This window comes from Phyllopteryx taeniolatus, chromosome 5, assembly GCF_024500385.1.
Source record: "Phyllopteryx taeniolatus isolate TA_2022b chromosome 5, UOR_Ptae_1.2, whole genome shotgun sequence".
NCBI classification, from domain to species: Eukaryota; Metazoa; Chordata; class Actinopteri; order Syngnathiformes; family Syngnathidae; genus Phyllopteryx; species Phyllopteryx taeniolatus.
The window spans coordinates 2764502-2779075 of record NC_084506.1 but is presented as its reverse complement, the minus strand read 5'-3'; the positions used below and the strand labels follow the sequence as shown (position 1 = coordinate 2779075).

At 44.8% G+C, this 14574-nt stretch overlaps 2 protein-coding genes across 7 annotated transcripts; one reads left to right on the top strand and one right to left on the bottom strand.

The window, feature by feature from the left end:
• Nucleotides 1-115: 115 nt before the first annotated feature.
• Nucleotides 116-6799, bottom strand: usb1 (U6 snRNA biogenesis 1). The gene is made up of 8 exons (XM_061773429.1): nucleotides 6373-6799; nucleotides 5403-5542; nucleotides 2182-2365; nucleotides 1748-1801; nucleotides 1476-1581; nucleotides 1289-1369; nucleotides 741-840; nucleotides 116-394 (listed from the first exon to the last, which is right to left on the bottom strand). Exons 1-8 carry the CDS (start codon nucleotides 6540-6542, stop codon nucleotides 381-383), a joined length of 849 nt encoding a protein of 282 aa, XP_061629413.1. The 5' UTR covers nucleotides 6543-6799; the 3' UTR covers nucleotides 116-380.
• A 285-nt stretch (nucleotides 6800-7084) lies between these two features.
• On the top strand, nucleotides 7085-13666 carry znf319b (zinc finger protein 319b). 6 transcript variants are annotated; one of them, XM_061773467.1, is made up of 3 exons: nucleotides 7085-7454; nucleotides 7965-8064; nucleotides 8179-13666. In XM_061773467.1, the coding sequence occupies exon 3, from the start codon at nucleotides 8225-8227 to the stop codon at nucleotides 10031-10033; it is 1809 nt and encodes a 602-aa protein (XP_061629451.1). In that variant the 5' UTR covers nucleotides 7085-7454; nucleotides 7965-8064; nucleotides 8179-8224; the 3' UTR covers nucleotides 10034-13666. The 6 variants fall into 6 exon arrangements, with proteins under 6 accessions (XP_061629451.1, XP_061629446.1, XP_061629450.1 ...); XM_061773462.1 differs by having other exon boundaries at nucleotides 7965-8095; XM_061773466.1 differs by having other exon boundaries at nucleotides 7085-7829.
• Nucleotides 13667-14574: the final 908 nt, after the last annotated feature.

Below are 14574 nucleotides of genomic sequence, written 5' to 3'. Positions count from 1 at the left end.
TTTGCAAGTTGGTGCAAAAGGTAGGACGGACGACGGGTTGAGCTTCGTTTTGCGTCTCGTTTCTGAAAATCGAAACACTCTTTTAGGAACAGAATCTGTCTCATGCAAGCAGAAGAATGGTAAACGATTTGTAACTTTATTCACAAAAAATATTACATCCAAACATTACATCATCAAATACCTGAATTCAGTGACAAGCTTAATACAAAAATGTATTTAAAAAAACCAACTGTGTAGTTAAAGGGTAGTTGGGTATCTGCTTGGGCAAAAATGTGCATTTATCTCATAATTTGAAAAACGTTGAAGACATCACACTGGCATCCATCAGTAATTTGGTGGGAACGTGTGTGAACCTGGATTGTCCTGTGCTGTGAGGTCACTCAGGCAAGTGGGGCTGAAAAAATACATCATTTGACTTCATTGCGCTAATTATGTACGTTGGACATGCCATTCCATTTATTTTCTCACTCTACGTTATAGAGGGTCGTTAAGTTATAGTTACAGTAAATGTGTGTATGAAAAACACACACAAGCCATAAGTATAACATTATCAAAAAGTATGGCAGAAATTGAGCATGGTGTGATGGCCTATTCTTACGCCGCTGGCTGTGGAATTTAATCCATTCAGTGTCATGCGCAACCTCAAAATTTCATACATCAAGACCATAAACTGAGGACCCCCTGTATTACCCACGAAACGCCATGTGCCAGAATATGCTGTAACATCCAGTTTTAAGCACCCAGAGGGAAGCGGAAGGTCTTGTTTCCTGTGCGGCAGCGTAACTCTGCACAGTCCAACCAGAGATGATATGGTTCCTCTTCATGGTTATCAACCAAATTCTGGGAAAGTGAGAGGAAAAACATAATACATATCCATCCATTTTCTGTACCGCTTATCCTCACTAGGGTCACGGGCATGCTGGAGCCTATCCCAGCAGACTCTGGGCAAGGGGCGGGGTACACCCTGAACTGGTCGGCAGCCAATCGCAGGGCACATATAAACAAACAACCATTCACACTCACATTCACACCTAGGGGCAATTTAGAGTTGCCAATTAATCTACCGTGCATGTTTTGGGGATGTGGAAGCAAATCGGAGTACCCGGAGAAAACCCGCACAGGCACGGGGAGAATATGCAAACTCCACACAGGTAAGGCCAGATTTCAACCCGGGTCCTGAGAACTGTGAACCAGTTGTCCACCGTGCAGCCATACAATACACATACTTAACAAAAAAAAAAAAAGCACTTTGTTGGTCAATGTTCGGTTGCATTGTGTTTCACCGTACCTGAAGCTCATGAAGGCATTTCCTCAGTTGCATAGTGAAGTCCCCAACACACCAAGCCAGGCTTACGTGGAATGATGGATCCTACAGGGTAGAGGAGACGTGAGTGTGTTCTGTGCGCAATCAAGGCTACAAGTGATGTTTTAGCACCTACATAAATGTGTGCATTTAAACTGTGTTCCTGAGTAACCTGATAAAAAGTGTCCAGGTGATAGTCTGTCAACGTTCTGTCCACCACTCGGACCACATTTAATAACTCAGCATGGCCAGTTGCAACCTCCATCCCTAAGAAGGTTCTGCAGAAGGAAAGGCTATCAGATACTCAGAGGGAGTCAGACAATGCACATCTATATGCACATGGAAAAGAGTAAATTCATAGCTTAGTAAACAAGTCATACAAATATTAATACACAGACAGACCAGAGCATTACTATCCAGTCAATTAAAAAACAGTGATAGTACCTTGTCTTCTCAGCATTACTATAGACCTTCAGTCTTGCTGCCGAGCACACAAACCTGCAAAGAGAACCCATTCATTGTAGATATTTTTGTGTCTGCGCAAAGCACAGATCAATTTTATTTAGATCACGTGTGTTTGTAGCAGTCCTTAAATGATACCTTTCTTGAATTTTGATAAAGTTGCATTTTGTTTACCCTCATACTGTAGCTTAAATGTCATTCAAGAGTCAGGGTCAGTCCACAGTTTCATCTAAGTTTAGGTTATTATTTGAAGCTGATTATTTTGCTGAACAACATTTCTAGTGTCTTCAATATTTAACGCAGCATTCCAATTCTCATCCATCATTATTCTGTTTCATTTGAATAAGAATATAACACTGTAATTAATTGTTGCCATATGGTGAAATTCTTGCAGCCAGAGACGAAGCAAAGCAAACCGTTTGTAGGGGGCCAGGCCTGCCTTGAGACCCTGTATGAAGGGCTGGATCCAGTGGTGTCTCAGGACCACTGTCTGAGACAGGCTGAGATGAAATTCCTCCTGTGGGGTCAAAACCACACCAAAGGCAGCTGCGGTCGAGAGAAGCACCTCCATTAACTCCCCAAATTCCTCTTCAGGTTTATCTATTGTGACAAGATGACAATCATTTAGAATGTGGAATTACCATAACGACAATTCATAACTCGTGCAGTGTACAAAATTGTTTCATGTCATTCTATCAAAAACCCTATTCATTAAAATTGAAGCGCCTTCCCCTAGTTTGTGAAACAATCCTTCAAAGTTTGAAAACTATTACGTGAAAACTTTTTTTTTTTTTTTGTGGAGCCATGAATGCAGTGGATCAGGGTAATGTTTTGTGTTACAATGCATCCATCCATCCATCCATCCATTCTCTACCGCTTATCCGGGTCGGGTCGCGGGGGCAGTAGCTTCAGCAGGGACGCCCAGACTAACCTCTCCCCAGCCACTTCATCCAGCTCTTCCGGGGGGATCCCGAGGCGTTCCCAGGCCAGCCGAAGGATGTAGTCTCTCCAGCGCGTCCTGGGTCGTCCCCGGGGTCTCCTCCCGGTGGGACATGCCCGGAACACCTCACCAGGGAGGCGTCCGGGAGGCATCCGAATCAGATGCCCCAGCCACCTCATCTGGCTCCTCTCAATGCGGAGGAGTAGCGGCTCTACTCTGAGATCCTCCCGGATGACCGAGCTTCTCACCCTATCTCTAAGGGAGAGCCCGGACACCCTGCGGAGGAAACTCATTTCGGCCGCTTGTATCCGGGATCTTGTTCTTTCGGTCACGACCCACAGCTCATGACCATAGGTGAGGGTAGGAACGAAGATCGACCGGTAAATTGAGAGCTTCGCCTTTCGGCTTAGCTCTTTCTTTACCACAACGGACCGATACAAAGTCCGCATCACTGCAGACGCTGCACCGATCCGCCTGTCGATCTCCCGTTCCATTCTTCCCTCACTCGTGAACAAGACCCCAAGATACTTGAATTCCTCCACTTGGGGCAGGATCTCATCCCCGACCTGGAGATGGCATGCCACCCTTTCCCGACTGAGGACCATGGTCTCAGATTTGGAGGTGCTGATTCTCATCCCAGCTGCTTCACACTCGGCTGCGAACTGCTCCAATGAGAGTTGGAGGTCACGGCTTGATGAAGCCAACAGAACCACATCATCTGCAAAAAGCAGAGATGCAATACTGAGGCCACCAAACCGGACCCCCTCTACGCCTCGGCTGCGCCTAGAAATTCTGTCCATAAAAGTTATGAACAGAATCGGCGACAAAGGGCAGCCTTGGCGGAGTCCAACCCTCACCGGGAACGAGTCCGACTTACTGCCGGATATGCGGACCAAACTCTGACTCCGGTCGTACAGGGACCGAACAGCCCGTATCAGGGGGTTCGGTACCCCATACTCCCGAAGCACTCTCCACAGGACTCCCCGAGGGACACGGTCGAACGCCTTCTCCAAGTCCACAAAACACATGTAGACTGGTTGGGCGAACTCCCATGCACCCTCGAGGACCCTGCCGAGGGTGTAGAGCTGGTCCACTGTTCCACGGCCAGGACGAAAACCACACTGCTCCTCCTGAATCTGAGATTCGACTTCCTGACGGACCCTCCTCTCCAGCACCCCTGAATAGACCTTACCAGGGAGGCTGAGCAGTGTGATCCCCCTGTAGTTGGAACACACCCTCCGGTCCCCCTTCTTAAAAAGGGGGACCACCACCCCAGTCTGCCAATCCAGAGGCACTGTCCCCGATGTCCACGCGATGTTGCAGAGGCGTGTCAACCAGGACAGCCCCACAACATCCAGAGCCTTTAGGAACTCCGGGCGAATCTCATCCACCCCCGGGGCCCTGCCACCGAGGAGCTTTTTAACTACCTCGGTGACCTCAAACCCAGAGATAGGAGAGCCCGCCTCAGAGAACCCACACTCTCCTTCCCCATGGGAAGGCGTGTCGGTGGAATTGAGGAGGTCTTCGAAGTATTCTCCCCACCGACTCACAACGTCCCGAGTCGAGGTCAGCAGCGCCCCATCCCCACTATACACAGTGTTGGTGGTGCACTGCTTTCCTCTCCTGAGACGTCGGATGGTGGACCAGAATTTCCTCGAAGCCGTCCGGAAGTCTTTCTCCATGGCCTCACCGAACTCCTCCCAGTAAAAATGCAGTAAAAATATATCAATTGTAGTTATTGGTCATCTCACTTTGTGCCACAATGTTCAATCCAGTCATCTATTTTCTATACATCCATACATTTTCTTCCGCTTATCGTAGATCGTAATGTAAATCGACCGGTAAATTGAGATCTTCGCCTTTCGGCTTCGCTCCTTCTTCACCACAACGCACCGATAAAGTCTGCATCATTGCAGACGCCGCACCGATCCGCCTTTCGATCTCCCGTTCCATTCTTCCCTCACTCGTGAACAAGACCCCAAGATACTTGAACTCCTCCACTTGGGGCAGGATCTCATCCCCGACCAGCTGGTCGGCAGCCAATCGCAGGGCACATATAAGCTGGAGAGGGCACTCCAGCTTTGTCCGACTTTCTATACAGCTTGTCCTCAATTGAGTTGTGGGTGAGCTGGAGCCTATCCCAGTTGACTTTGGGTGAGATGCAGGGTACATCCTGGACTGGTGGTGGTGACTGCTTAATTAATTCAGGACCTGGACGACGTGCTGTGATCAATGGAACAATTAATTCTGCCGTCTGCCAGGAAATTCTGCAGGCGAACGTCTAACCATCAGTTCGAGCCCCGAGATGCAACCAGTTATTAGGTTTAGGTGGACGTTACTTTTCCACGTAGGGCTAGATAGGTTTGGATTTGTATCCCTTAATAAATAAAATCACCATTTAGAAATTGCATTCACAATTGTATTCACTTGGGATTTCGTTGTGAGATATTACAGAATTGGTTTCATGAGCTGAAATGTTTTAGTGTGATGAATATGCAAAAATAAAAAAAAAAATTTAGGAGTGGGGCAAAAGCTTTTTCACAGCACTGTACAGACAGTGAACCATTCACACTCACCTTCACACCTACTGACAACTTAGAATCTTCAATTAACCTAACATGCATGCTTTTGGAATGCGGGAAGAAACCAGATTACCCGGAGAACACCCACGCAAGTACAGGTATGTGCAATACTTACATGGAAAATAAACATAGGTTGCCCAGTTTCCTCTCTCATGTTTGAAGGAGCGTATACGCCCATCATGGAAAGAGCTGTCCTCAGCCTGTGTGTCCACATCTTCTGGAAACATGGAAAGCAAACAACCAGGGAGAGGCAGCCTGCAGAGAACACACGATCCAGTTAAACAGGTTCATTTCTTTTAAGATTTACAATTCAGTCATCAAACACCAGCCATAAATGAAAACAATAAACACCGTTTGAAATGATAGTTTTTTATAAAACTTAAATTATGGTTAAGATCATCGCCTAAGTTCAAGACCCCGACTGGACGATCCTCCAACATCCCCCGGACTCACGGCTGCGGTGTCCTTGAGCAAGACACCGATACCCCGAAATGCTCCCCGGCGCTTCAGCTGCCCCCTGCTCCAGTGTGTTCCACTAACATGTGTATGTGTTCACTGTTATGGGTAAAATGCAGAGAACAAATTTCGTGTGCATGCATGCATGTTCATGACAATAAAAAGTGATTCTTCTTCTTCTTCTTAAGTACTCTATTTGATCCCCTACAACTCAGCCAGAATTCTGGCTCCCACAGATTGGCTGGTGGTGCCCATGCGGCACATACTGTAGCCATGCACAATTAACCAATTACCAATACTCCTGATCTCAACCCATCATGTGTATAAAGCTCACCTGTTATATGAATCAATTACTTCCCTTATCTATACACCAATGGGAAAAGTATTGAGTCTAAAGTCTGGTCCAAATATGTCAGGGACAACATTGTACAAGACCTGGACGGCTGGAATAGGTTACAAACCCATTAGCAAAAGGCTTGGTGAGAAGATGACTATCATTACCCACGGTTCTTGAGCTTCGTGCATGACGGATTGACCGTTTATTACTTTTGTGAGCAAACATACACATTCAGCAGAGGCAGATAGTTATTTGCCAAATGACCATTTGTCTGAGACACACTACCACCTACCTTGCTGTAGGAGAGGATTTCTCTATTTTAGGCTTCTTCTTCAACGGGCAATCATTGTCCTGCTGACATTTTCGAGAAAACGTTTTATCATGGTCTGAAGCCGCGTCTGCCTCCACACCACCACCGTCACTTTCCTCATCCGAGCTGCTGCTGTAGCCGACTAACATCATTCGCAAACTACTCTCGCGGTCCGTATGGAAAAGGAAAGCAACGATGCTTCCGTTTATCAGGAAACAAACATCAGATTCACTCTAATTGAACCTGCTGGGTCACATTTGCTTGAAAAAGTCAGACTCACGTTAAGGTACGCTTCCGCTGTAAACAACTTGTTCTGAGTTCTCATTATTTGCGTCCCCCGTGAAACAATAACTACATCGAAGGGGTTCCCACGTCATAATTGTGTGTGAGCGTGAGCGTGTGTGTGTGTGTGTGAGCGTGTGTGTGTGTGTGTGTGTGTGTGTGTATATATATATATATATATATATACTTTTTTTTTTTTTTTTTTTCCCCCTATATGTTCACAACGTGCCTGGACGTACCTTACTTGAAAATCCCTCCATATTTCAATATAAATGACCGAACACAGAATCTCACATTCTAAATAAATACAAATTGGGAATTTAATTGAACGTAGCGAGTTGTTCCATTATATTACATACAATATATTGTAATCTATAGAAAACAAGTGGGAAAAGAACAATGATCGGACGCACACACACACGCCTTGTTCCGTTCTTGCGCTATTCATGTTCCCGTGCGCGGGGAGCAGCGCAGACAGGAGCTAGCTTACAGTTAGCTAGCGACTGATAACAAAATGCACATATTTCTCTCTTAGCGACCACACGCCCTATTAGCCAAATAAATGCAAACGTGAAACGGCGACATTAATGGCCATTTCGGGAAACGGAGCCGGATTTTTACACCCGTTTAGGGAGCCACAAAAACCTTATATTCGACTGGGTCGGCCCCTGAAGCATTTCAGCAAGAGAGCATCCGAGCAGCGTTTTTTCAGATGAGAACATGGAGTCTTCTGCTTTCGGGAGAAACTAATGCACGTCAAAGTGGCAATATGTATGCGTCGGGTATGTAAACAGAAGTTCGTGGCGGCTTTTAGTCTTAACGAACAAAAGCCATGATGCGGCGTTGGTTGCTTGTGTCTCTAAAGCTAATGTTGCTAACCTATCATGTTTACGCTGATGACTTGGGGAGACGTTTATTATTGGCAAGATGCGCAGACACCCCCCCTTTCATTTAGCACCGATTAATTGGCGTTTCAGCAAGGAAAAGAGCAAGGCACCGCGACTAAACTATGCAATATGTGATACTTGTTCAGTTCAGTGGAGGTTTTTTTTTTAATGTTGCGCATGTTTCACTCGCATTACCTTTTATTGTCAACGTGCTTGGTACTGATAAGGTGAGGTCCCCATTATCAACAGTAGCCAACATGATGAGGAAATGTAAGTTTTTTTTCTTTTCTTTTTTTTAACAATTACTAAAGTGAATTGAACAAAGGTGAAGATTAGTTCGACCCACTCAATGAATTTGTATTTCTTTGATTCAACCTAATGCATAATGCCATTTTTTCTGCACAGAGATCACACCGGTGTGAAGGAGTTGGATTTTCTTCCTGTTATGCACAAACATCGGCGTCCTCCCCTTTACAAGCACCGTTCCTCCAGCAATCAGATTGAGGTAGTTCTTCAGTGTCTTTGGCAGTCATGGAGTGAGTTTGTTTTTCTATGTCAGAACACACTGAAACATGACATTTTCTCAATACTAGCTAACAGTTTCTTTTAATCACTGTAGCTGGGCCACTCCTGCTGTCAAACTAAACCCATACACACGAGCCCGCATGACAGAGGCCTGGCAGCAGCATGGTGTTTCTCAACCTCAGGTGGTCCACTCCATCCCTCCCGGAGCTGAAAATTCCCTGGGCTGTACTGTGTATGGAATCGTCCTGCAGCAAGAATCCACATCGCTACAGCAGCAGACCCAACATGGACAGCACAATCAGCAACACAGTGGGAATCAGCAGCATGGAAGTGGGCAGCATAGTCAGCAGCACTCTGCCCAGGCCCAGCAGACAAGCTTGCAGGTAGGGACTGATGGAGGACACAAGTGCGGGGCTTGCGGACATGATATCTCCCACCTGGCCAACCCCCATGAGCACCAGTGCATGGTAAGTCAGGACAGGTCTTTCCAGTGCACCCAGTGCATGAAGATTTTTCACCAGGCTACAGACTTACTAGAGCACCAGTGTGTTCAAGTGGAACAGAAGCCCTTTGTGTGTGGCCTGTGTAAGATGGGCTTCTCCTTGCTCACATCTCTGGCCCATCACCACTCATCCCACAACAGCAGCAATCCCATGAAGTGTTCAATATGTGAGAAGACGTACCGACCCGGTTCTTCTGGAAGCATGACCTCCAACTCCTCAGCGAGCAATGCCCAGCAACCCAGCAGTCTGAGGGCATCAGCCAGCAGCAGCTCCTCCATTCTGCCCTTCCCGTCAGCCCGCGACCGCCCATACAAATGTTCCGTCTGCCAGAAAGGTTTCAAACACTTGTCAGAACTCACCCGTCATGATAGGGTGCATACAGGCGAGAAGCCCTTTAAATGTGACACGTGTGACAAGGCTTTCAGCCAATCATCACACCTTCAGCACCACCAGCGGACACACAGCAACGAACGTCCTTTCAAGTGTGCCGTTTGTGAGAAAAGCTTCAAGCACCGTTCCCATCTGGTGCGCCACATGTACGTGCATTCCGGCGAGCACTTATTCAAATGCAACTTATGTGAGTTGCACTTCAAAGAGTCGTCCGAGCTCCTTCACCATCCCTGCCACCCGCAAGGCTCGCGCCCCTTCCGCTGCGCCACTTGCGGAAAGGGATTCAAGCGACCGTCGGACCTTCGCCAACACGAGCGTACGCACTCAGAGGAGCGTCCCTTTCACTGTGATGAGTGTCAGATGAGCTTCAAACAGCAGTACGCCCTGGTGCGCCACCGCCGCACACACAAAGACCCGAGCGAACGGCCGTTCAAATGCAATCTGTGCGACATGGGCTTCATGCAGCCCTCGCACCTCCTCTACCACCAGCACGTGCACGGCATGGACAACCTGTTCAAGTGTGCCTCGTGCCAGAAGGAGTTCAGCCAGTCTGGGGAGCTGCTTAGGCACAAGTGCGGAGAGTCGCCCAACACGGTGCCTGACAAGCCATACAAGTGCGACGTCTGTGGGAAGGGCTACAAGAAGAGTTCCACGTTGCAGCGGCATCAAAACTCTCACTGCCAAGACAAGCCCCTGAAGTGCTCCCTCTGTGACCGCCGCTTCCTCTCTTCCTCTGAATTTGTGCAGCATCGCTGCGACCCATCCCGGGAAAAGCCACTCAAGTGTCCTGACTGTGAGAAGCGCTTCAAATACTCCTCGGACCTCAACAGACACGTACGTGTGCACACTGGGGAGAAGCCGTACAAGTGTGAGCATTGCAACAAGTTCTTCAAACAACGTGAACACATGACCAAGCACCAGAGCACACACTCGAGAGAGGGACAGTTTAAGTGTGTTTGGTGTGGTGAACGTTTCAGTGACTTGGGCTCTTTGCAGGATCACACAGTACAGCACACAGCTGATGGAGGGGACTACCCTGTGTCCCAGTGCATTTAACGGAATCCTTGAGTGGAATCTGTGAACTTGATGTTCCCTACAGGCACGCTTCTACCAAGCACTACAGTTTGGGTTTAGTAAGGTATACTGTTTCTTTGCGTTTTACCAAAAGTTGTGAAGGGTACCAAAATTGGCATTTGTCATCCACTTTTTGGGCTTTCTCTGCTGAGGTACCAAGTTCAGTGGTATGGTACCTAAAAAGTGGAGCTAGACACACACGGGAACAGATCACAAAACTCATCCTTTCCCAAGGAGTTCAGGTGTGTTCTGATCACATTGTCATTTCCACAGCCGGGTGTGTATGCGGGATAGTAAACATTGTAATATCATAGCATACCTACCAGACAGAGTGGTATTCACCAATTCATTCGACAAAGAAAATAACCATAGCTTAAGTGGAAGACGATGGATGGTTTTCTTCCAGTTCAATTCTTTACAAGACGGAAGAATGCAGATAATTTATTTTGACCAGTCAACAGCAGTGTGTCTCGCTCCACCTTTCATAAGCGTGCCACCATCACCGCAAAGGGTTTTATATACTAAACTAAATCTTAAATTATCGGAAGCTTGCATTCCATAATACTAGCCCACCCTTACATCTACTTTTAGAAGACCTATTGTCACCCCAGTGCAACAGAGAAGCTGCTCCAGCCACCTAACGAACAAGTGTTTCACAAAAATATGGCATTTGCCCTTCAGGGATGGAAGAAATCATTTTCAGATTACCTTAGTTTTCATCTTGGTGGAAATAATTTCAAAAGCAAATATAATATATAACAACCAACATTTATAATACTTGCAGTCAAAGCCTGCCTGAAATTTGGACCCCATGGACGTCAACAAATTGGGAATGTCCTCCCTGGAGATGCTTTGCTGAGACCCCACGCAGCCACCTTCACTTGCTTCTTGATTGTGGGTCTTCATTGAGTACAAAGCATGTTCTTTTTGAAAATTGAGAAAGAATGGAGGTACTGGGGTAAGGGGCTGCAATTATGAGATGGTAAATACCATATATTTGTGAAATATCTTCAAATGAAGCTGAATGTCTACACTTCAATTACATCTTGATTGTTTAAATTAAGTCCATTGTGGTATAGTCACAGAAGGACCACAACATTGCAACTACACCACTTACACAATACAGTATAATGATATGAGATAAAGAGACCTGTATGTAATATTTCAGTAACCAGAATTAGTTACACCGGAAGGTAAAAAAACAATATTCAGACTGATGCAATACGTCTTGTCATTATATTTTAGTCGACAAAATGTTGTGGTTGTTCTGTGCTACCTAACTGTAGGTTCATCTAGATCACAGGTGTCAAACTGGTGGCCCGGGGGCCAGATCCGGCCCGCCACATCATTTTATGTGGCCTGCGAAAGCAACTCAAAATTGCTCATTGTGTTCAAGTGTAATACCATTGAGATATTTGCAAGCATTTTTTTTGTTATCAATCCCACTTTGAAAAGAAATGTGATAGTCGAAAACCATGTTTTTATAGGCTTCTTATTTCAAAACTGGTTATTCATCAATGTGTTGTGTATACTGTATGTAATTACAGTATATGAGGTAATCTTTCATTTATATGGGTTCACATTTGTAGCGGCCCTCCGAGGGAAGTCATAACTACGAGGTGGCCTGTGACAAAAATGAGTTTGACACCCCTGATCTAGATATTAGCCATCTGCACCACACCCAGTTGGCCAGCCAGAAAGTATTAATAGCACTTAATCTGTAAAATAATGAGAAAGAATTTTAACATCTAACAAAGAATGCAATCAATGAATTTTCTTCTCTAACCCTTCTGCCTATCGACCTTCTTTTTTCTTTCTAATTGTTTAGTATCTACAAATATACACTGGCAGCAGTTTGTTTTTGTTCAGGTCACACACATCTAAAGCCCATAAAATGTTCATCTTAATAGTTCCACTACCTAACTCTGCACAACTCTGGTTTTAAGTGATATTATGTTCCTCACAAATGAAATACCCAGAATAACCTAAACGTAAGGATAACTCATTGTTTTCTAATAGCTTCTGTAAATGGACTAGTGTGAAGATTTTAGCGGTTGAGGGTGTTTCTCCTTTAGGGAAATAGTTCTGCATGTGTGGTTTCTTTCCTAAATGCACAAATCCCTTAAATTGAAAATGATATTGACATTCAATAAGTACCAGTATTCAGTCTATTAAAGCTTCCTTCAGAGGTCAGTGCTGTACATAATGGTTGTATGTGACTTGAGCGTACGTGTCAAAATGTGTCTTTCACAAAAATGTATTTAAAGATGTTTTTTTTGTATTATTGCTACTTTTTAACCATGTGAAATGTTTTGACAAATGTTTTTTGCTGTCTGTGCAGTCCAAGTAGTCATGGGTGCCACCAGGGATTTTGGCCCCTATGGGGGCAGGGATCACTGTGGGCTCATCCACTTTAATGCAGCAAATTGAAAATACAGTACAGTAATATTTACAAGGGCCCCTGTCAGTCATTGGCCCTTAGAATCATCACTTTAACCCCCACACCCTCTTATGGTGCGCCGGGACGTAGTGATTTATCAGTATGTTGAAGGTTGTCATGATAAATGTATGAGCGTGTGAATGTACACTGTATTTGGTTTAACAAGGAAATACATACTGACAGAAAATGTCATTAGCAAGGTCTCAACAGAGTTTTGAAAACGAAAAACTAGTCTTCTGTCATGGAGGGTGAACCTGCAACAAAACAGAAATTATCCTTTAGATACCTTTTTTAGTTAAAAAATTCTGCTGAGTCTGGTGCTAACTCTCAAGGTAGAATAATGCACAGGGTTTGGGTTTGCTCAAGAGGCCAGGTTTATAACTGTCTCTATTTCAGTTTCTATCAATCGGGGTATCCCTGTTCTTGATCCATATTCAGTTTGTGTTGTATTAAAATGTATTTTCATTTTGACTTATTTTCTGTTCAAACCTTGAAGTGGGTTCATCTGCCCCTTTGTCTATCACCTGCATATGTCTGACATTGGCATCATACAACTGTAAGAATAATGTGAGTGACAAGTGCAGATTTTATGGTTTATTTTATTAATAATTATTCAATTTAGATCTGTTAGGGGAGAAAAGATGTTGGCGTTGACTGAAGTGGCTATATTACTAAAATAATCTCATTTGGAGATTTTATTCCTATCAATTTCTTTTGTTTGCTAAATTTAACACAACAGAGTAGTAATTTAGAAGGTGGAAATATTACAATAAACATGGCAATGCATCAAAAATGGAGGGTCAGTCTTCATAGTTCACCTACCATACAATATATTCTAGTACTGGTCTTACAAGTGCTGAATTGTGGAGAATGTGCACAAAGTAATATAAAAATACAATAGCTTTGTAAGACATGACACTGCTCAGTATGTGTAACGATATTACACAATAGTATACACTACTTACAAAGAGTTAGGGAGACAGTATTGGGCTTTTGGTGCAATTTCTGGATTACCCTAAAATGCAGTATAACATTTAACAGCTGAACGTAATTTGACGTCTAAACTTTTTAATGCACATCCATCTGTTCAATGTTTCAGTACGTTTTGCAGAACTGAAAAATTCACAGTAGCTGTTTGATCCATTAATCGACCAATAAATCTTCAAGCATGTTCACTTTGTGTCCTTGGTCTCATGATGTCAAAATGTGAAAAGCTTGAAGAGGACTTTAAATACCAATGCTAATAAATCCATGAAATCTATTGGTCAATTCATTGATCAAACACCTTTTGCGATTGTTGCTGTTCAGCTCCTTTTTAAAGAACAACAAATTATGCAAAAAGTACTGAAACAACCAACAAAAGTTGGATGTGAATATAAAAGTTTGGGCAGTAGAATAGTTCATGTACTTTAGTAATCAGTTGTTTTTTCATGAATGTATTTGTCATGGAGGATTTTTGCAGAGGTGTTTAAAACTGTTTTTTTTTTGGTTTTGTTGAGAAAATTCTACAAAGGGGGCAGCCCGTGGTCACGTTGCTTATAACACACACTGTTGTTTTTACTTTCAGCTTGTCCCAGCGTACATTAATTATACTGAATATAACCAGTTTATTTCTTTACATTGTGTTTTTTTATATACAATACTGTGCCTTTCCATGGGCTCACCACCTGTGGGAGGGGTCTGGTGTAGTGTGAGCTGGGCGGTGGCCGAAGGCGATCTGATCCCCGGCTACAGAAGCTGGCTCTAGGGACGTGGAATGTCACCTGGGGTTGGACTCTCTTCCATTCTGGAGTTGCCCACGGTGAGAGGCGCCAAGCAGGTGTTGGTATACTTATTGCCCCCCGGCTCGGGGCCTGTACATTGGGGTTCACCCCAGTGGACGAGAAGGTAGCCTCCCTCCGCCTTCAGCTGAGGGTACGGGTCCTGACTGTTGTTTGTGCCTATGCACAAAACAGCAGTTCAGAGTACCCACCCTTTTTGTAGTCCTTGGAGGGGGTGGTGAAGAGCGCTCCCACTAGGGACTCCATCGTTCTGCTGGGGGACTTCAATGCTCACATGGGCAATGACTGTGAGACCTGGAAGG